Source organism: Anastrepha ludens, chromosome 2 (genome assembly GCF_028408465.1).
Source record: "Anastrepha ludens isolate Willacy chromosome 2, idAnaLude1.1, whole genome shotgun sequence".
NCBI classification, from domain to species: domain Eukaryota; kingdom Metazoa; phylum Arthropoda; class Insecta; order Diptera; family Tephritidae; genus Anastrepha; species Anastrepha ludens.
Genome location: NC_071498.1, coordinates 41384388 through 41407114, shown reverse-complemented (window position 1 = coordinate 41407114; position 22727 = coordinate 41384388). Strand labels below are relative to the sequence as shown.

The window sequence follows — 22727 nt, the reverse complement described above, 5'->3', positions numbered from 1 at the left end:
GTTGGTTCGAATCTCGGTGAAAGCAAAATTAATAAAAACATTTTTCTGATAGCGGCCGCCCCTCGGCAGGCAATGGCAAACCTTCGAGTGTATTTCTGCCATGAAAAAGCTCCTCATAAAAATATCTGCCGTTCGGAGTCGGCTTAAAACTGTAGGTCCCTCCATTTGTGGAACAACATCAAGACGCACACCACAAAAAGGAGGAGGAGCCCGACCAAACACCTAACAGAAGTGTACGCGCCAATTATTTATTTTTTTTTTATGTGAAAGCTTTATGTTGTATTGGGCTTAAACTGAAAATTATTGTGCCCTGAGAAACTGTTACGAGATCAAACGAAGAAAGCTCATGAACTGATTAAAGCTTCAGGTAGCCTCAGCCACAAAAGGCTTAAACTCTTTTAGCTTATGAGCTCAAAGTCGGTAATGGTTTCCAGGTATTTAGATTTGGTGTTTTTAGCTTATGAGCTCAAAGTCGGTACAACAGCAAAACAAGAAATTCAATGATGGCGATTACTTAGTTGCCGATATTTCGTGGTGAAAATTTTAACACACGGGTGGGAAGCTCTTCGGAAGGGCTGTAACATCACTAAACTGGGGAGAGCGCAAAGGACTGCTTGTATTGACATCACTGCACTTAATGTTGTTTTGCACTTACTTCCCATCGACTTTTACGTTATTTCCATCGCTGCTCAAAGTGCAATCGGGTTAAAAGAAAAGAAGAAGACTGTTGAGCACTTCCTCTATAAATGTCCGTGCTTGGCAGCTAGATGATTTAGGTTTCTGGGTAATCCTTTCATCAATAGCCTGGGGCAGTGCTCAACCTAAATCTCATCAACCTTCTCCATTACGTCAACAGCTCTGGTTAGCTGTAGATATCTGCCCGTTGGAGGTCTCATGATGGTATCAAAACCGCGCTTTAATCCTACTTGGGGAGTGCCATACTGCCCAACTATTTCCAGGTGACTCCATTTGTGGAACAACATCAACATGCACACCACAAATAGGAGGAGGAGCTCGGCCAAACACCCAAAACGGGTGTACGCGCCAATAATAGCATACCCTTATAGCATAGCAAATCGACAGTTCGACAGTTAAACGTTTATTAAGGTTGAAGAAAAGCTACATGAAAATGTTCAACCTTAAGCTGCTGTACAAATACGTTTGTAAATGTAAAAATAAATTCATGTCGCCAATGAAAGCAAATATTCTAATATATTATTATTAAACAACGGCCGACCTAACCTTTCCTATATTTCCGGCAGGCTTATCGTGTTAAGCTTCCTCATCTCCTCAAAAGTATCAAATTTACCCGCCTGGGTTTAACTGACTTAAAATGCATTCGCTTATGCAATTTTACTTTCAATAACAATATACGGTCAGATCAGGCATCAGGCAAAGTGGGTGCGAAATGAATTGAGCTTCCAGCTCTCTCAAGGAATATTCTCACTCAACCGATTTATGGGATTATTAGAGGAATCACTTCAGCTTCGGTGCGCTCTCGAAACGTCGCAAGCGAATTAAATTTAAGAATAATTAAATTTCAAAGAACTTTCAAGTAAGAATTTAATTTCTTCTTCTTCTCCTTAACTGGCGCTATAACCGCTTACGCGATTTAGGCAAGATAACAAAGCGCGCCAGTCATTTCTTTCTCGTGCTAACCGGCGCCAGTTGGACACACCAAATAAAGCCAAGTCCTTCTCCACCTGATCTTTCCAACGCAGAGGAGGCCTTCCTCTTCCTCTGCTACCACCAGCTGGTACTGTATCGAATACTTTCAAAGCCGGAGCGTTTGTAACCATTCGCACGACATAACCCAGCCAACGTAACCGCTGGATCTTTATTCGCTGCGCTATGTCTATGTCGTCGTAAAGCTCATACAGCTCATCGTTCCATTGTCTGCGATATTCGCCGTTGCCAACGTGCAAAGGTTCAAAAATCTTACGCAGAATCTTTCTCTCAAACACTCCAAGCGTCGCTTCATCGGATGTTGTCATCGTCCAAGCTTCTGCGCCATACGTTAGGACGGGCATGATGAGAGTCTTGTAGAGTGTTAGTTTTGTTCGTCGAGAGAGGCCTTTACTGCTCAGTCGCCTACTTAGTCCAAAGTAGCACTTGTTGGCAAAAGAGAGATTCTACGTTGGAGGCTGACATTGTTATCGGTGTTAATGGTGGTTCCTAAATAAACGAAGTCTTTTACAACCTCCAAATTATAACTGTCTACAGTGACGTGGGTGCCGATACGCGAGTGCGCCGACTGTTTGTTTGAAGACAGGAGGTACTTCGTTTTGTCCTCGTTCACCACCAGACACATTAGCTTTGTCTCTTTATCCAGTTTGGAGAAGGCAGAACTAATAGCACGGTTGATAAGGCCGATAATGTCAATATCATCGGCATACGCCAACAATTGTACGCTCTTATAATAAATTGTGCCTGAGCGATTAAGTTCTGCGGCTCGTACGATGCTCTCCAACATCAGGCTAAAGAAGTCACACGACAGCGAGTCACCCTGTCTGAAACCTCGTTTGGTATCAAACGGCTCAGAGAGGTCCTTCCCAATTCTGACGGCGCTGCTGGTGTTGAGCAACGTCATCTTACATAGCCGTATTAATTTTGTGGGGATACCAAATTCAGACATCGCGGCATACAAGTAACTCCTTTCCGTACTGTCGAATGCAGCTTTGAAGTCGACGAAAAGATGGTGTGTGTCGATTCTCCTTTCATGGGTCTTTTCCAAGATTTGGCGTATTGTGAATATTTGGTCGATGGTAGACTTTCCAGGTCTGAAGCCACACTGATAAGGTCCAATCAGTTGGTTGGCGGTGGGCTTCAGCCTTTCACACAATACTCTCGCTAGAACCTTATTTAGAAGACTAATCCCGCGGTAATTGGCACAAATTGCAGGATCGCCCTTCCTATGGATTAGGCAGAGCACATTTAAATTCCAATGGGCGGGCATGCTTTCATCCGACCATATTTTGCATAGAAGCTGATGCATGCACCTTACCAGCTCCTCGCCGCCATGTTTGAATAGCTCAGCCGGCAGTCTGTCGGCGCCCGCGGCTTTGTTGTTCTTTCGCCGCGTTATCGCTATTCTCACCTCGTCATGATCGGGTACGGAACGACAACTCCGTCGTCAACGATTGGGGTTTCGGGATCTTCACATTCTCGGTGACATGCGCAGCTATCACTGTTTGATAGGTTCGAGAGGTGTTCCCTCCATAATTTTAGATTGCTCTGGATGTCAGTCACCAGTTCGCCGTCTTTGTTTTTACAGGAAAACGCCCCGGTCTTAAAACCTTCTGTAAGCCGCCAAACTTGCTGGTAGAAGCTTCGAGCGTTGTTGCTATTGGCCAGCATCTCAAGCTCCTCGCACACAGCGTGGCTCTATAGGCGGCATCCTTTCTTTCTGCGGCAGCATGACATTCCTCGTCGTACCAATTGTTTTTTCGGGCTCGCCGGAATCCGATTTCTTCTTCGGCGGCGTCAAGAGGCGGTACGTAGAGAACAAAAAATGTTGCTCCATTGTTCGTGCATGCCGGTTTGTTGGGCAGTACTCTCTGAGAGCAGGAGTGAGAGTCGAGTGGCGAATCTTCTGGCTGTCTGTTGTGATTGCAGCTTTTCGATGTCGAACACTCTTTGCGTAGGTAGATGCACGTTTTTTGCTGCACAGAGGCGTGGGCGCAGTTTGGCTGCAACAAGGTAGTGATCCGAGTCAATGTTGGGTCCTCGGGTCGTACGTACATCTAATACACTAGAAGCGTGTCTTCCATCTATCACAACATGATCGATCTGGTTTCGTGTTTTTCGATCAGGAGACAGCCAAGTGGATTGGTGAATCTTCTTATGCTGGAATCTGGTGCTGCAGACTACCATGTTTTGGGCCCCGGCGAAGTCGATCAGCCTCTGTCCATTACCGGATGTTTCGTTGTGTAGGCTGAATTTTCCGACTGTGGGACTAAATATTCCCTCCTTGCCCACCCTGGCGTTGAAGTCGCCAAGCACGATTTTTATGTCGTGGCGGGGGCAGTGCTCATAGGAACGTTCCAAGCGCTCATAGAAGGAGTCTTTGGTCGCATCGTCCTTCTCTTCCGTCGGAGCGTGGGCGCAAATTAGCGATATGTTAAAAAAACGGGTTTTGATGCGGATTGTTGCGAGACGCTCGTCCACCGGAGTGAACGACGGTACTTGGCGACGAAGTCTCTCTCCCACAACAAATCCAACACCGAATTTGCGCTGCCTTACATAGCAGCTGTAGTAAACGTCACAAGGTCCTACTCTTTTCTTGCATTGTCCCGTCCATCGCATCTCTTGAACGGCAGTGATGTCAGCCTTTACTATCACGAGGGCATCAACCGGGCAGTGGCACCTTCCCCATTGAGGGACCGGACATTCCAGGTGCATGTCCTCAAATAGTAATCCTTATTTCGTTTGCAGTGGTCGTCATCAGTATAGGGAGGTCTCATCCGAGGCTTTTTTAAACTTTTCATTGGGGGGTGATTTTTAAGTGGCGGGTCCCAAACCCAACGCACAACCAGCTATCCTGGAATGTTTCGCCTTCTCACGTTAGCTCACTCCCGAACGGGTGTTCGGAAGCTACCCAGAGGATACGTGGGCTAATCTCGGCCGTTGTGAGCTGCTTGAACCATATGCAGAAGAATCGCCCTGGCCATTCCCAAGTGAATGGCGATCAGTAACTTTCCCCACTTGTGTGGACTTCTACACATGGAACCATCCTCCTCTCATCCGAGGCTTTTTTAAACTTTTCATTGGGGGGATTTTTAAGTGGCGGGTCCCAAACCCAACGCACAACCAGCTATCCTGGAATGTTTCGCCTTCTCACGTTAGCTCACTCCCGAACGGGTGTTCGAAAACTACCCAGAGGATACGTGGGCTAATCCCGGCCGTTGTGAGCTGCTTGAACCAATTAATTAATTTTTTCTACATAATTTAAATATATGTGTTTTTTATTTGGAAATGTTTTCTTAAAAACTGTAGAATACCTTTTGATAAATCTGGTCCATAGCAGAATATGCTATATGTATAATTGTTAGTTAACCAATAGATAGACGTACGCTCGATATTATTGGCCGATCGGTTCTACTTATTTTATTGCTTCACTATCAATCGCGCAATGATATACACATACATTTTTCATACATCTTCAGATAACCACCTTTTATAAAATCCCGGCCTTCCTTGTTCAACTGAAAGAGAAATTAAATAAGCAATTAATTACTGGTACGTACGTTTGGTAAAATAAAATATAATAAAATAAAATAAAGTAAAATGAAATGATATACAATAAAATGAAATAAAAATAATTTAAAAAAATAGTAAATAGAATAAAACAAACCAAGAAATAAAATAAAATAAATTATAATGAAATAAGTTATAGTTGAAAAAATAAAAAATAAAAATAGGAATGAACAAAATTAATAAAAATTGATAGCAAATAAAAAAGAGGTTGTCTGTAAAGTCGGTTTACTGACGATAGCTTAACGTGACAACGTCATAAGAAAAGTACTGATGTAATGATTGTAATTTTCAAAACAAAATTTTAATTTTATTTGTTTGGTAGATATTTTGTATGGATACAGAGAAGGAGGTAAATGGAATCGCAATGAAATAGGTCAAGTTAAATTTACACAAACGTGAAAAATGGCGAAACATTTGTCAAATTCATGAAAGATATGTTCAATTCGATTGTTCATGAGACGTTAATAAGTAAACAACACTAAGAGGCAACATCACCGATTTGCCTTTTTCAAGACACATTACACTCGGAACACTCCTTCTCATTTCCTACTTTTCCTATCATTGTCCTATTCTCAACAGAGAAATGGTTCATTACCATGCACACAGGAAGAAGGCATATGCAAATACAAATATGTGAATTTATATACACATGCGCATATACATACATATACATACATATGTATATATGCTCATTCAAGTAGGAGAGAGCCAGATGTCGAAAGTTGCCGAATGCGGGGGCCGATTGTGCTCTTTGTCGTTCGTTTCGCTTGCAGTTCAAGCAAGGTAACGACCAATGAGCAAGGTAACGACGATTGAGCAAGGTAACGACACATTTTTTCATGCGTGCAGCCGGCTAAATGGAATAATAAGACGTTATCACGTCAAAAAAAAGTAAAGTAAAGAATTAAAATTAAATAAACCAAAAAAAAAACAAAATAAAACATAATGAAGGAAAAATGGAATTAAAAAAATTAAGAAAATAAAGTAAATTATGGTGAAATAAAATAAACTCGAAAATAAATAAAACAGAAACAGAACAAAACCAAATAAAATAAAAAACTATATAAAAATAAAGATAGAACAAAATAAAATAACGAAAAATTATATAAAAGAATCAAAGTATAATAAAAAAAACACAAACAAATATGAAATAAAATTAAGTTGAAAAAATAAATGAAGATTAAACTATATTAATTAAAAAAAGAGGTTGTCTATAAAGTCGGTTTACTGAAGATAGTTGAACGTGACAACGTTATAAGAAAATATTGATGCAATGGTTGCATTTTTCAAAAGAAAATTTTAATTTTATTTGTTTGATAGACACTTTGTATGGGTATAGAGAAGGAGGTAAATGGAATCGCAATAGAATTGATCAAGTTACATTTATTTGTACGCATAAATACAATTATGTCAATCTTTTTTTTACAATGTACATAGCGGTTCTGCAAAATGAGTCGTCGTTCGAAGCAATTCAGAAAAATTTTTCATAAAATTCTTCGTTCAGAAAATCATTTTAAATTTACAAAATACTTGAATACAATTTATTGTTTTAATTTCTGTTCGACTGTTCAAAATTAATTTTTGATTTTATTATTTTATAATAATACATTTTGTTGTTCAATTACTTAATTATTTTTGCAAATTTAATTGTAATTTGTTGTAAAAAGAGTTTTGTACATCAAACTCAGTTATGCTCTCTGTTTCTTTTAATAAAACTTTGCTCACTTCCTAACTGTTGCCGATTCGCGTTCAACTACTGAATACTATAAAATTTGAAATGTGCCAGTCAATGAATGGAATGATGAATTGTTGCTCTCTTAATCTCTTTGCTGCTCATTTATTGCATATAAAAGCGATAGTTCGCATGTTTCTTGTTAATTTGTTTATACATTTTTAAGTGAGTAAAAGCGCACACTCATTTAGCTCTTGGAACGAAGTTCTTTATACACATACGTGCATATGTACATACAGGCGTGTGTATGTGTGTATGTAGTTTCCCATAGGCTTTCAATTAGTCTTGTATTATTGTATAGCAGCTGTCCGGACGCATCGCTTTCTCAAGTAGGAGAGAGCCAGGTGTCGAACGTTGCCGAACGCGTATGCCTCTTGTCATTCGTTCCGCGCTCTCGCTTGCAGTGCAAACCTCAGAGCAAGGTAACGCCGCATCCATCGAATTATAAGACGTTGTCACGTCAAAATCAAAATATAATAAAACAAAGTAAAATCATTTAAGAAAATAAAATATAATTAAAAAAATAAAGTTGAGAGAAAATAAAATAAAAATAATAAAAATAGATTAAAATAAAATACAATAATCAAGATTAGATAAAAAATAAAAAAGAAGATAGGAGAATAGAATAAAAATTATAAAAAACATCAAAATAGAATAAAATGAAATAAAAAAATTAAATTACAAAAATAGCTAATTAAAGTGGGAAAATAAAAATAGAGTAAAATAATATAAAAAAATCGACGTAGAACAAAACAAAGTAAAAAACTAAAACAAAATAAAATATATTTAAATAAAATAATGTTGGAAAAAAATAAAATAAAAAATTAAAATAAAATAAAATAAAGAAAGGTAATATAAAAAAAATCTGATTCGAGAAAAAAATTGAATTAAATAAAGGTAAATAAATAAAAATGGTATTAAAAACAAAAATAGAATAAAATAAATCAAACAAATAAAATTAAATAAAGAAAAATAATATATAAAAAATGTTATGGAGAATAAAATAAAGTGAATCAAAATTAAATAAAATGAAATAAGCAAAAATATTATAAAAATTAAGATCCAATACAATGAAATGAAACAAAATAAAGCAAGATAACGTAAAAAAATTAAGAAAAGTAATATAAAAAAGATAAATATAGAGTAAAATAAAATGAAATGGAATAAAATAAAGCAAAGTAATGAAAAATAAAAATATAATAAATAGAATTAAAATAAAATAAAGCAAAATATGAAAGCAAAATAATGAAAGAAAATAAAACATATTAAAATGGAATATAATTATATATAAAAAACTGAATTTATTGTAATTAATTGAAAGTAATTGGAAACTTACCGCATTTAGGAAAATCATAGTCCCAACCAAATCCAGTACAGCTTAAATATCTCTCCTGGTTGCTATTTTTACAATGACAATAAATAGAGGAGCCTTCCAGCATCCAACCTCTATTGAAATAATAGTCGATAGCCAACCATTTCGACTGAGAATATCCATAATAAAAACATTCCATTGAATTCTTATGGCTTAAAGCATAATCTAGACTGCAAGTTCGAACTATGGAAAAGTGAATGTGGGGGAGTGAGAAAACAAGGAGTAGTATAATTTGGTTAAATGAAAAAGAAAAAACTCACTACATGTCGGCCAGACAATATCCCCCTCATGACTCCAACCAAACGAATTACAAACTGTGCGATATGCACCTTGCAACTGATAACCGTTGATGCAACTGAATATAATTTGACTATTTTGCTCATAAAGCGTACTTGATGTAGTAGTTATTTCTTTATCCGATTTCGTTTTTGAATCGTAGGATTTACAAACAAGCGGATGACCACATCTGGGTAAAAGGTTTCCTCGACATGATTTCACTGACAGGAAAATTGTGATAAAAAATATGCGAAAAATTGTAATTAAAGGTTAATATACCGCATTTAGGCGTAATATTGTCCCAGCCATTGACGGTGCATGTCGAACGATATTCGCCTTGCAGTTTATAGCCATAACCGCAATTGAATTCGACATGAGAATCTTCCCTCAAAAGTTCATTCCAATAATATTCCCCAGATTCCATGTAGGATCTCGTGGTTGAATTGTAAACTACACAGCTGAGCTCTCCCTTGCACCTTTCCAAGGCGTTCAAATGACAATAATTAACTGAAAATGATTTTTGTACTTTTATTTCTTAAATCCATATCTATCAAACGGTCGCTTTTCTAATACCAAAAGGTGCTGGACGTGGTGAGCAAAAACCAATCTCTTTCAGACAAAATTAATCCGATTTTGGATTTTTATCATTTTTGAGTTCGCACTAAGAGTTCAACAACTGAAAATCACCCATATTTTACAACAAAATGGTGATCACATTGGAGGAACTTTTCCCAATTGGCGTTTTTCGGCAGATCACACACGACTATTTGGTAATCCTTATTACATTTACATATGTTTGCATGCTTCATAGAAAAAACTATTGATCGGTATATTCAACCATCGTGCAGCCACAGGCCAGACAACGTATTAAATTGTGCATTAAAAATGGATTCAATTGTGCGAAAACCTTAGAGTTGTTGGGAAACTATTTCGGTAATGAGGGGCATGAACGCTTCATAAGAGTTAATGAGTCTATCGAGGAGGCGGACGTAGTGGCAGGCCGTCGACATCGCAAAATTGAACTGAAAAAACATCAATAAAGTGAAAGAAAAATTGATCAATAACCGCAAATTAACCATCACAGAGCTGGTAGAAGACTTGAACATTGCATATTGCAGCAAAGTTGATCTCAAAGGATTAAATTTCACTTGACTAGACTTAGACTTGAATTAAACGCAAAAAAGAGGCAGCGTCGATATCGCCAAAGACATCATTTGCAAGTTTGATTGCGGCCCAACGATCATTAAACGCATCTTAACTGGAGACAAGACGTGCGTTTATGAGTACGAAATGCAATGAAGATATCGGGCGAGGGATTGGAGAGCTTTAAATAAACGAATGAACCGAGACAAAAAAAAACACGTTATTTTCAGTCAAAAAAAGAAAGCAATGCTTACGACTTTTATGGATTACAACGGTACTGGATACCACAAATTTCTTTCAAAAGGTCAGATAATAAGCGTCATAATTTGGGCGTTATGAGATGTTAATGTGAAGCAATTCGCCAAGAAAGAAGTGTAGTGTGGGAAAACAATTCGTGAAGTTTGCACCTCGTGAGAACGCACCGCCGCACAGACTTTCATTATCCGTGAATTTTTGATAAACAACGAAACAAATACCATCCAACAGCCATCGAATTCACCTGATAAGGTTTTTATATTTGATCGAATCAAGAAACCACTGCGGGGAACGCGTTTTAAGAGCCAAAGGGAAGTAATGGAAAAATCGAAGTCGGCTCTGTTGGCTATACCGCAAATAGAGTTGCAGAAATGTTTCGAGAGCTGCATCAAACACTGGCATAGGTGCGTTGCAGTTGATGGGGAATACTTTGAAGGCAGTAATATCACTTTTGAGGAAGAAAGTTGCGTTTTGAATTTTCTGAATTCTTTACATTCCGGGAACTTTTTGATGAAGGTCATCACTAGATAAAAATACTGTTTACTGTTCTGAACTGTAATATTTTCAAAGTAGAAATCTGGCAGTTCCATTATGTAGAATACTATGTCTTTAAATACCTTAACAATCATCTATCTATTAAAACTTTTTCTCTCGTGCATTGCCAAAGCAATATATACATATCTATCCGACTGAGCAGCCATTCCCTCGTACGCCTGTACGCTAGCTGCGATTTTTATTACCTCTTAAAGCAGTGAACCGTAGGCTTCTGCCAAGACTACTGACAGTACATAGCTGGTTGGCAACGCACAGCATTCAAGTGGAATACCCTGATAGAAAGCGGCAACTAAAAAGCCACAACCAACAGGACAAAGGGAAAGTTTGTTGTTATTAAATCTTACTTTTGATGGAGAACTTTACAATTTCAAGGGACGGAAATATAATGTCTGGCAACACTACGAATATATTCCATCTATATGAGGTCACTTATTAGCTAATTGGTCGAACCTAACCTAATAAAGGAAATTCCAAGGAATTCTTTTTCTGTAGCTTAGTTGCTGTAGCTCCTCCTCCTATTTGTGGTGTGCGCCTTGAAGTTGTTCCTCAAATGAAGGGACATACAGTTTCAAGCCCACTCCGAACGGCAAATGATTTTTTGGGAGGAGATTTTCTATGGCAGAAATACACTCGGAGGCTTCCGATTGTAAACGTACATTGGAATGGTAGTCACGCACGAACTCATACGGCTACCGCTGCCGCCTGTATAAAGAGACGTTTTGTTATAGAAAAACGTTAGAGTATCTTCGCCAAAGAGGTATTGAGGTAGCAATGCGTCTCTGCTGAATGTTCCTTTAGTTATACAGTTCCGGAGCATCATTTCTACGAGTGCCAAATCCATCAGGCAGCTGAGAAGAGATCAGAACGCACATATCTGTACGAAAACACCTCGTTAAAAGGAAAAGGCTATGAATGATGGATTTTGTTTAGTCATGTTAGAGTAATTATTAAAAAAAAAAGAAATATTCGCTGTGAAAAGCGCAAAATACAAAAAATATCTCGTTCTCTAGAATAGATTCGCAAGAATAATATTTCCACTTCTGGGCGCGTTTCTTGTGCTTTTTTGGGGATTTTTTTCCAGAGAAAAGTTTTCTTCCACAATAAACTTACTGCATTGGGGCAAGGGCTGTGCCCAACCACTCTCCGTACATATTCTGCTTCTGGAACCTTCCAACACATAACCTTTTCTGCATATAAAATCAATTTCAGTGTGTTTCTCCACTTTACTCTCCGTAAAAGTCGGTGTTATGAAAATTTGTGAGTTCGAATTTGGTCTTTTATATAAACATCCGACTTGTGATGCGCATTGAGCTAAAAAGTCCACTTCACAAGCAATCGCTATTGGAAGAAGAATACTAGGATTAGAAATACGCTGGGTAAAACATTCATCCAAAAACTCACCGCATTTTGGCTTATTATGAATCCATCCACGCTCAGTATAGATTATGCGTTTCGCACCTTCTAACTCATACCCTTTGATGCAACTAAATGTTATGTGGGAACCTTCTTCAGCAGATATGCGCCGATTGGTGTTACTTAAATGTGTCGAGTTGGGGTTCGAAATTTCACAAATTAGCGGAAGAGCGCATTCGCCAAAATTACACTTACTTTTGGCGGCTGCACCAGGTCTGAGCAAAGTTGTAGGGAGAGGTGTAGTTTGTAAGGTGGTAGATACGGTGTCGAATTTTGGTGGCGTAGATGGCCCGGATTTTGATGTGTAAGAGACCTGTTTATCGATATGTGTTGGGCGCTTAGCTGGATTACCATTGTAATTAGTTGTATTAGGAATCTGTGCTTGATACGTTTGTGATAGTGGAATGCTAACGTCCGTAGTCGTAAATATAGGTTCAGATGTGTTGCTTTTGGGACCCGCTATTTCATTTCCCGCTATTCGCGGTAGACGTCTAGTATTACTTACGCCCTGAGATATTTCTTCTAGATATTTATCGTGACTTAGACCTGCTTCTATTTCAGCAGCTGTTGTATTCAAGTGCAGTGGGATATTCGGCCTATTCATTCCTACTTTGGCTTCCTGAGTATTATCGACTACGTGATTCGAGATGTTGTTTGTATTAGTTGAGTTTTCGTAAACTTTCTGTGCTTTTTGCTGTACATTATACAAACCATTGGTGAAGTTTTTAATTGTAGTTGTTATAGGTTCTGGTTGATTCGTTATTGATTCGGAAGCGAATTGGTCTTTATTGGTTGTAGTATCGATCATATCTATGTTACTGTCTTCGACTTCGATGGGCATTTCAAGAATAGGTATAATAGTTGTTGTGGTTGTACTTATTCTGCTCGTTGATACATTTTTAGCATTAGGAATTGTCGGCGGTCTTAATGTTGTTGTGACCGCTCCTGCAGCAACTCTATTTGTTTCACACAACTCTGGGTTTTCATCGGTCTCATCCCAACACTCCACTTTTCCATTACAAACAGCATTCAGCGGTACGCATGCACCATAATCACATTTAAATTCTTTTTCCGTACAGGTCATCGCTTTGCATAACCGAGCGGTTTCATCGCTGCCATCGTCACAATCGCGTATGCCATTGCATTTACCGTCTACACTAATACAAAAACCTGACCAGCACTTCATTTGGCCCCAACTGCAAGCGATAAATGACAAATTAATATTTAAGTATCTGGCATTATCTGAGATTTATGTCACGTCCTAGTGTTAACTACTTCACCCAAGAAACCAAAAAAATTTCGCCTACGGTTTGTCAATAAAATCTTTCGAAATACTAAAATATTTAAATCATTTGTAATTCTTTAACTAAAGCCAACTTATTGAATTCGGAGAGCTTTTCAAACTTATTTCATTAACTTACTACGTAGCAGTAAACTTTTTAAATCTACCAAAGCAAACAAAAACAAAACAAACGCTTCTCTCAGCAGTTAAATAAGTGTTCTAAAAAAAATCTCTCGCCGGCTTCGTTTGCGTATATGATTTGATATACCGTTATCTCACTGAGTTGAAACACACGCATAAATCATCAATCAGTCATAAAATGATGCAAAGTGAGATTTCTTGATCAAAATTTCAAATCGTGTTAGGTGTTCGGCCGAGCTCCTCCTCCTATTTGTGGTGTGCGTCTTGATGTTGTTCCACAAATGGAGGGACCCACAGTTTCAACCGACTCAGAACGGCAAATACTTTTATGAGGAGCTTTTTCATGGCGACCGCTATTAGAAAATTTTTTTTCTTCATTTTGGTCTTTCACCGAGATTCGAACCAACGTTCTCACTGTGAATTCCGAATGGTAGTCACGCACCAACCCATTCGGCTACGGCGGCCAATTAGAATTAAACTACTAATAAATTACACGTAATTACCATAAAAAGGTTAGAGGGGGGGGGGGGGCATTAAATCGAGTCCTTTCCAACAAATAGTGACAGCCAATGATTCCAGTAATAATATGGTATTATGTGTAAAAGGCAGACACAGTATAGACCTTCGAATTTCTAAAACCTTGAGACTTATAAGGATGAGACGAGCACAATATGATGGCATGGGATCAATAAAATTCGGAGCCCGAAGGGCATATTTGAGAATAATGCGTGCAATAAGCTCGATTCTATTGATAGCTTGCTGACTGCTTGGTCTCCAAATAAAAATGGCATATCCTACCATAAATGAGACCTAACAAATGATGTATAAAGTAACTTGATGGTATAGGGATCAGAGAACTTAGTGGCGTTCCGTCTGACGAAGCCCAACATCGGGAAAGATTTTGAAGTAATATAATTTATATGGTTATTAAAAGAACATTTGTTATCAAAGATAACGCCAACGTCCTTAAACTCTCTCTAACACACTTCTGGACACAAGTCAAGATTCTGTACTTAGTACGCACAATGTTATATGTTTTCGAGTAAGATATTTGAAAGCACTTGGATAATTTCAGCGAAATACCTGAATTCAGGCACCACAAGTAAAGCCTATCCATATCGGCTTGAAGTTTAATGGCATCCTCTTGAGTTCTGAGCGCTGAGAATATCTTTAGCTCATCAGCATAAAGCAAAAATTTAGCAAATGAGAAACAACTTTTGAAGTCCTTAATAAATAACGTAAATAAGAGCAGCCCCAAGATACTTCCTTGCGGAACGCCAGAGGTGGCAGCAAAGTTAGTGTATGAAATTCCATCAATTGTTACAACACAACGTATTTTGCTCAAACAAAAGCTTGTCCATTGCAGAAAAGCGAAGTTCGAGCCAAAAAAAGCTAATTTTATAATTAAGATTCTATGAGAAACTTTGTCAAAGGCTTTCGAAAAGTCAGTGTAAATACAGTCGACTTGGAAAGCAGCCGAGAAAGAATCAATCCAGTATTCACTAAAAACACCCAGATTAGATATTGTGGAGCTGTTGGGAACAAACCCATGCTGAATTGAGCAAATTAAAGATTTAACCGCAAAGCTCAGTTTTGCATTGACCGCGTGCTCAAAAATTTTGGAAATAGTCGATAGAGAAAAGACAGCTTCCATGCATCAAGATTTCTTGAATATAATTTTAAGGGGATAGACCAAGGCCGGACAATTTTTTTTTCTTCAAAACTGCTGAAAGCATCAGTTTGAGAGGAAGATTTCTATTTAAGTAAAGCATTACTAATATCCCCAGGCGAAAGGCAAGGAGCTCTAAAATTCAAGGCGGGCTCTAAGTCAGAAGAAAAGTCACACGGAAGGTGAAGTTCTTCATTAACAAAATTAGATTTAAAAAACTCAGCAAATAAATTTGCCGCTTCACTGTTTAAAAAGATACTAGTGGGAATACTACTCCTTTTGGATTTTATACATTTCAGAAGATTCTGGGATTTGCTTCAATGTTCAACACCACATAGGTATTATAGAGAGATTTACTTAAATCACATAAATATATTGTATTTAACGTTTGCTTTTATTTAACGAAATACAAAACAATAGGAAAAATTATGTAACAGTTATTAGAAATGTTTTTTTTTTCAATCCGACAAGGTATTTATAATATATGTAATAAAGCTTGCAGAAAATAAAAACAGGCTGCATACAAAATCTGCAAGTGGAAGACCACGGAAAATAACTGAGCGCGCCGAAAGTGTTTTGTTGAGAGAAGTAGCCGTAAACCCCCAGGCTACAACAAGAAATCTTTCTAGTGAGCTTAGAGCTGAGTGTGTGGTCGAAGTTTCACATAAAACAGTCCGGCAAGTTTTGCAAGAGCATAATTATATCTACGTCACGAGTTGCTCGAAAGAAACCTTTGCTCTCTGCACCGCATAACGAAACGTATCTGGCTCAACCAGCTTTCAATGAGTGGGATGATGTGATATTCTGCGATGAGGCTAAAATCATGCTGTATGTATAACGATTGACCCAATATAGTGTGAAGGCAGATATCGAAATTACTGGAAAGGCGAAATATTAGGTCGACAGTGAAATTTGGCAAACTTTCAGTGATGGTGTGGGGATGCATATACAACATGGAAATGGGTGATTTGGTGTTTATAGAAGATAAGATGGATCCACAGCAATATCTGGGTATTCCACAATGCCACTTGGCAAATAGTGCAATAAAATTCGGCTTCATTCTTGACAGCAAATCTTAGTTTAAAACAATGACCGGCCACTGGCTTTTGAGAGACTATGCCTCGAAGATGGGGTGGCCGTACAACAATAGGCGTAGTAGCTGCAAGCAAGAAGAATCTAGGGATCCAGTCTGTTAACATCAGTGTGATTGCTCAAATTTGGGTGCTCTACGGCATAGAATGCTAGGCGAATTCTTGATAGTCAACTTGAAAGAAATTGCAGAAAAGAAAATAGACAACATAAGCAGATTCATAGCCAATTCAAGATGGTTCGACTAATAACAGTTAGGGGTTCTACAAGTGGTGCTCCAAATTGGCATCTTTTGTGCTAATTGAGCCTAGGCTGTGTCTCTCAGACAACACCACCATCACCAGCACCACCACCAAGACTTTAAGGTGCTTAAATCCTAAAATATTTGCTTTCCACAATTAATTTTTTCACTTTAAAGGCATAACAGCAAAAGCATTAAAAAATCAGCTGTTGCTGTGTTGAGAAAGCATTTTTGTTTTTTACCTTCCATGGGGCATCAGTTATAGCATCTACAGCTAACCCGCAACACAGCTGAAATGTGGGTTTGAGTTCACAGTTCAGTCGCGGCGCAGTTTCAAATATTCTTTGCTGGTCTGCCGTGCCGACAAATCAATGATTTGATGTTTCTTCAAAACCTACGAGCCCACGGAATTTGCGCTTTTCGGCAACGGTGACGAGTGGGTGTGTACTATTTTTTATTTTTATTAATATTTTTTGTATTATTAGTTATATCGTGAGACCGACGCGAGTATAAATGGTACAATTTTTGTAAAGTAACTAAATTCTAAACTTATAAAATTACAGTCACAAAACAGGACGAGTCAAAGCATTGTAGTACTATTTTTTTGTTTTTTACTGTAAAGCCTTCAAATATTTGCTCTTACTCTGCATCGTATTAATAAATTAAAAAAAAAAATGCTGTTTCTGTATAAATTCACACCCCTAAGCGGGATTTTTGAACAGAAACCGGAAAAAAAATATATGAATGGGAAACATTCCGACTTCCTTATCTGCACGAAAGAGTGCACATAAATATTGCATGTAAATATGTACATACATATGTATATAAAGGGTCTTTCAAAAGGCGCGCCTGGATGTTGTTATAAAAAAAGAGTTGTAAGTTTCACTGTTTTTATGCAAAATACGGCGCTTAAAAATTATTTCTGAAAAATGACGTCATTGAAATGCCTGCCATGGACACGTATACAGGCTGTCATACGACAAGTAAAACTTTCAAGTACATACTCGCTCACACATTATCGCATTGAGTTCAGTAATGTGAAAGTTGTGTTTCTACTCTGAAATCTTCGTTTTCTAGATTGGAGTGATAACCGCTTAAGCGAATTTGGCTCTGAAATCGTTGTTGACTTACAATTCCCATAGACTTTTCTTTTCAAACAACCCCACATAAATTAGTCTAGTGGAATTAGATCGCATGATCTAGTTTATTTCGCCAGTTTATTTCACCATTGTGTGAAATTCATCGACCGGTAAACTTAGATCGCAATAATGCAATATTTTCCTATGTTGTATAACTTTTGGCTCCCTTCTGTTGCAGATAAAGATCGTCCTATGTCTATTCCCGCAAGCTCAGGCCACAAAAAATCGTCGATCAGTTAACTATAGCGTTATGCATTGACGGTTAACGCTCTTTCATTTCCATTTTCATCCGCTGTACAGTTTTTGGTCTGTTCGACAGAACCAGTTTCTTGAAAATATTTCGTCAACCTTTGAATTGTCGACTCATTCGGATGATTATTTTCACCAAAAAATTCACAAATTATATTGCAAAAGAAGATCAATTAATTTGAATATCTTCTATCGTGCAAAAATCCAAATCTGTCCACTATGACAAATGTCAAAGATGCTATCAAAAAAAGGTACCATCTATGAGTTATTCATTACCGAAATCAGGGCGTCACTTTTGAAAGACTCTTTGGATTTGATAAGTTGTTCGAAAGCATTTCCGCGTAGAATAAAATCAATAAATTCTTATTTATTTTTATAAAAATGCACCCAAAACTTAGACGGATATTTTTACCCAGCACAATTAAGTTGATTTGTATTGCCGTCACTTTCACCAGGAGGTACTTCCTCAAGTCGTTTGCGACACATCTCACTATTCTCATCTGAAGAATCTGCACAATTGACTACACCATCACAGAGCGCATTTATTGAGATGCAATTACCATCCAGACACTTCCACTGGTCATTCGCGACGGTGCAGTTAGTCGCGGACACCACTATTACGTACATGCAAAAAAATAACAACAATGAAAAATATTTTAATGATAACCTTGCCAGGTCACAGATAGCCCGACCATTACGCACCACTTATAAAAGTTCGGCACGGAGCGATGCTAAGAAGTAATAATATTTGAAGTCGTTGCATTTCTTTTAATTTTAAAAAAGAAATTTGCACTTATGATGACTTCTTAGTACGCCGCTCAACTACGACGTTCTGATTAAGCTGATGTAGTGCAAATCTGAAAACCGCGTTGCCTTATTTGCGCTGCTATACATTGCACTGATAACATTGTTTGAAAAACCCATTTCCTTCTTCTACATGCATATATGTATGGATGCACACAGACGCTGGGGATGCCAATTGTCGGGAAATTGCAACCGAATTCTTTAAATACCGCTAGAGTTGAGTGAAATATAAAGTTCTCACAAAAATATGGGGGAAAAGTTTAATTGGCTCTTTGTATCTCAAGAGGTGCAGGTAGGTGAAATGGTTGAAGTACCAGTCTGACACTTCCCAAGTAGCACTAAAGTGCTGTTTTGATACCGTTATGAGACCTCCAATAGGAATATATCTACAGGAATGGGATTTAGGATGGTACACTGCTTCACATTGTCGAAGAGAGGGGCACCTAGTGACCTTAATAATCTACCTGCTAAGCCCGGATATTTACAGAGAAAGTACGCAACAGTCTTCTCTCTGAAAGGTCCCCACAGCTTCCGCAATGAAGATTAAATGGTACATCTAGCTTTTCTGCGTGTGTGCCAATCGTCCAATGACTGGTAAACACTGCTATGAATATGGGAGTTGAATGGCGTGGAGTCCCCGGGACTATCTGCATCCTGTATCTACTGTACTGGAGCCAAAAGGTTTTCGAAATAGCACATGGTGCTCCATCTGTTCTGCGATTTCCTGAGAAATAAGTTATGCAATTTACCCTTAACAACAGTCTGGGGGATGCCGATGACTGGGTAGGAGATCTCTAAGACCAATTCAGTCCCCTTCCTCGCAATTTCTCCTATCAGAAATTTCGTCTCCCTCTTTGTTACTATGTTCTAGAACCAAGATCAGAGAACTTATACCTGCACGCCCAAATGATTTGATCTCCTCCGTCAAAAAAGTTTAATAACTCCCTCGCTCCCGCGTTCCCTAAGCATTCTGCATCCCTGTAGGATGGTAAAGACTTCCACCTCAAAATCACTAGCAGTATTCGGCGTTTGAAGGAAATAGATAAATTAGTTGACTTAGAGAAAAACCATTGGTGCCATCAGAGAAAACAGAGGTACCAGCATTGGTACAGATTTCCCCTCGTTCCAATCCTACTAACGTGAAAAAATGCCCTTGCACGACCCTCAAACTACAGTTTGCTCCGGAAAGTGGTACCATGTCTTTTAACTTGATTGCACTTTGAGCAGCGATGGAAGTAAGTAAAAAACGACATTAAGGGCAGCATTGGGCTCCAGTGATGCCAATACAAGCAGTCCTTCGCACCCTTCCCAGTTTAATGATATTGTAGCCCTTGCGAAGAGCTTCTGACCAAACCAGGGATCAGGCCTTGTTCATCCAAAAACGGCCTGTGGCTTGAGCTCTCATTTTTTACCGAATATAGATTTGCAGTATTAAAAGCTATGCTGGCCTTCTTTATCCGATTTTCAATGTGTAGCTTCCAATGGAGTTTAGAGTCAAATATGATAAGCTCTACAGTCTTGCCGCTGAAGGTTCTCGGGAAATATGAGGCCTTTTGACCCGACGCTCCTCCTCTCCTGTTGGATTTCTCACAATATGGTTCAAGTTTGATGTTTTCCTTCTCTTTATGGTTGCTCACAGCTCTCCATCACAATTCGTTCTCTGTAGAAACTTATTATTTCTAACACGATCTGTTCACAGTATTTGCAGAACTTGTCGTTATATCCACAATTCAAATGCTTCAAGCTTGTTGATACCTGCCATTGTAAGGGTTCGAGCTGGTTAAAAATTTCACATCGACTGCTGAAGAAAGTGTGGGCAACGAAGAAAACACCTAAAACACAGAAGGAAAAAGTTATAACTAGAATACTTAAGAAAGAGAGCCTGAGTATATGCAAAAAATGGAGAGAGAATTACTCTGTTAAACATCACTCACGAAATTCTATCCTTTATCATTCTCGACCATATTCTTCCGCCCAGATCAAACTGGCTTTAAGCCATAAAGATCCTGGTTGAGCATGTCAACACCCTCAAAATCATCATCAAACAGCCGGCGGAAGTCGACTATTAGGAAAATCTTTGAATCTCTGAATGGTAGTCATGTATCAATTTCTACGGCTACTGGCGGTCGGTAGCTTCGCTCCGCTAAAAGGGCGCCGCTCCTTACCTACTTCCTCCACTCCGTAAATAATGGCCTCGCTATTATTTACCACCAGCACCACAGAAGACGACTGACTACACAAACTCGGGAAATGTTTCTTATATAGCCTTGCGAGTACATCGCAGATAGAAGCATGTGCCTCGGCGAAGTTTTTTGGGTCATCGAAGTGATTTGATCGGAAGTGAATTTTGTAATATGGTAGGGTGACTAAATATGCCATTTCAAAGGCCCGTTAACCCTCTCTCTGTTTAATTGCTACATTATTGCCTTTACAAGGGTGGCATTTCTTTTGTTGCGAAAGCCAATTTACTTTTTAATGCGATTCTTCTTGTACAGGCTGGGCCATATAGGTTAAAGGTTTGATATTTAGGAAATGGGACTCTATACGTTTGAACAAAATTGGGAAATATTGAAAACCTATTTCCAAAGTGGTGAGTCTTCTTCTTCTTTTCTGATTTTCACATCGGTGGCTACGTCAATAAGCAAAATTGACGGATTTGGGGCTCAGAAAATCCACACGTTACTATAGAGCAGCAAATGCATCCACAACGAGTCACTGTTTGGTGCGGTTTATGGTCTGGCGGCATCATCGGGCCATGAGCGAGGAGCCGAGGTTACAGTAAATGGCGAGCGTTACCGAGACTTGTTCAACGAGTTGTTTCCAAAAATTGAAGAGGATGACATGGACGACATTTGGTTTCAACAGGACGATGCAACTTGTCACACTGCCAAAGTTACACTCGAACTTTTGGCTACCGTTTTTGAAAACCGAATAATCTGCCGAAATTCCGATATAAATTGGCCGCCTCGGAGCTGTGATTTAAGCCCGTTGAACTATTTTTTATGGGGAGCCGTTAAGGATAAATGCTATGCGAACCATCCAGACACGATTGATGCTTTAAAACACGAAATCGAAGTTGCCATTCATGAAATTGGAGTCCAAACAATCGAAAATGTGCTTAAAATTGGGTTGATCGAATGGCCTACTGTAAAGTCAATCGTGGCAGTCATTTGAACGATATTATTTTTCATTGATAAATGACAATGTTCAATCTTCAAAATAGAAAAAAAAGTTTGAAAAAATATTGATTAGCCGATTCAAAAAGCAAATTTTACATGGTCCATCTATATATATAAAAATTAAGCCGAAAAAAAGTGCGCATTTGTCCGGGGTAATCTCAGCAACGCGTTAAAGGAAAACAATGAAAGTTTCACACATTGTTGGTGTTGCTTTGGCAAAGGCTTCTGTGAAGTTTGGTTGAAATCTGATAACGCGTGTGTGTGCGGTGCGTCGGTTAAGTGAGTGTGTTTTTGCTATTTGCCGTACGTATTTTTTGTACCGCACATAGCATTCATTAGAATTGAATATATTTGGGTCGTGTGTGTCTGGGCCGATTATTATGAAATTTGGTATATATATATATTTTTCCACGGTGAAGGTTAGTATAATATGCTTATTGATTCCACTCGCGACCAGGTGGCGCTGCCGAAGGCTAGAACGAGGACCCGGGTAACCCTAGGATGTGTTTCTACATTGTGGGTATCAAATCAAAGCTACTGATGAGTGCTTTAATACAGAGTATTTTTTAGATCTCTGAGTAACCAGGGTCTCGAGATATAGCCGAAAAGGTGGACCAAGGTACCCTTGGATGTGTTTGTACAATATGGGTATCAGATGGAAGCTGTTGACGAAAGCTTTTAAGTGAAGTAATTTTTACTGCCCGTTTTTACTCCACTGGAGCTGGAGATGGAAGAGGAAAAGGAATAGCTACAGGAAGAGGAAGAGCACTTATTATTAAAAATTAAAAAAAAAAATGTTTAAAATTTTAAAATGTTACATATACGCTTATTATATAAACGTTAATCTCAAGTCAGTTATAGTGAAAAATTCATTGTATTATTGCTGGCGTGATTGGTGATCGTTTCCTTAATTTTTTGCAGAAAGGTTATGC

The 22727-nt window shown here is 38.4% G+C and overlaps 1 protein-coding gene across 1 annotated transcript; it reads right to left on the bottom strand.

Annotated features, from left to right (window-relative positions):
• Positions 1 to 5000: 5000 nt before the first annotated feature.
• Positions 5001 to 18673, bottom strand: LOC128869601 (uncharacterized). The gene is made up of 8 exons (XM_054112176.1): positions 18515 to 18673; positions 18225 to 18426; positions 11991 to 13198; positions 11700 to 11927; positions 8916 to 9143; positions 8621 to 8857; positions 8325 to 8543; positions 5001 to 5204 (listed from the first exon to the last, which is right to left on the bottom strand). The coding sequence occupies exons 1-8, from the start codon at positions 18573 to 18575 to the stop codon at positions 5152 to 5154; spliced, it is 2436 nt and encodes an 811-aa protein (XP_053968151.1). The 5' UTR covers positions 18576 to 18673; the 3' UTR covers positions 5001 to 5151.
• Positions 18674 to 22727: the final 4054 nt, after the last annotated feature.

Bases quoted from the DNA above. Each gene is read 5' to 3' on its own strand.
- LOC128869601 (XM_054112176.1), bottom strand. From the start codon at position 18,575: ATGCAACGACTTCAAATATTATTACTTCTTAGCATCGCTCCGTGCCGA. The intron at 13,199-18,224 runs GTAAAAATATCC...TATCGCTTGCAG, and splicing joins AATCAACTTAATTGTGCTGG to TTGGGGCCAAATGAAGTGCT. The intron at 9,144-11,699 runs GTAAGTTTATTG...AATCATTTTCAG, and splicing joins ACAGCCCTTGCCCCAATGCA to TTAATTATTGTCATTTGAAC.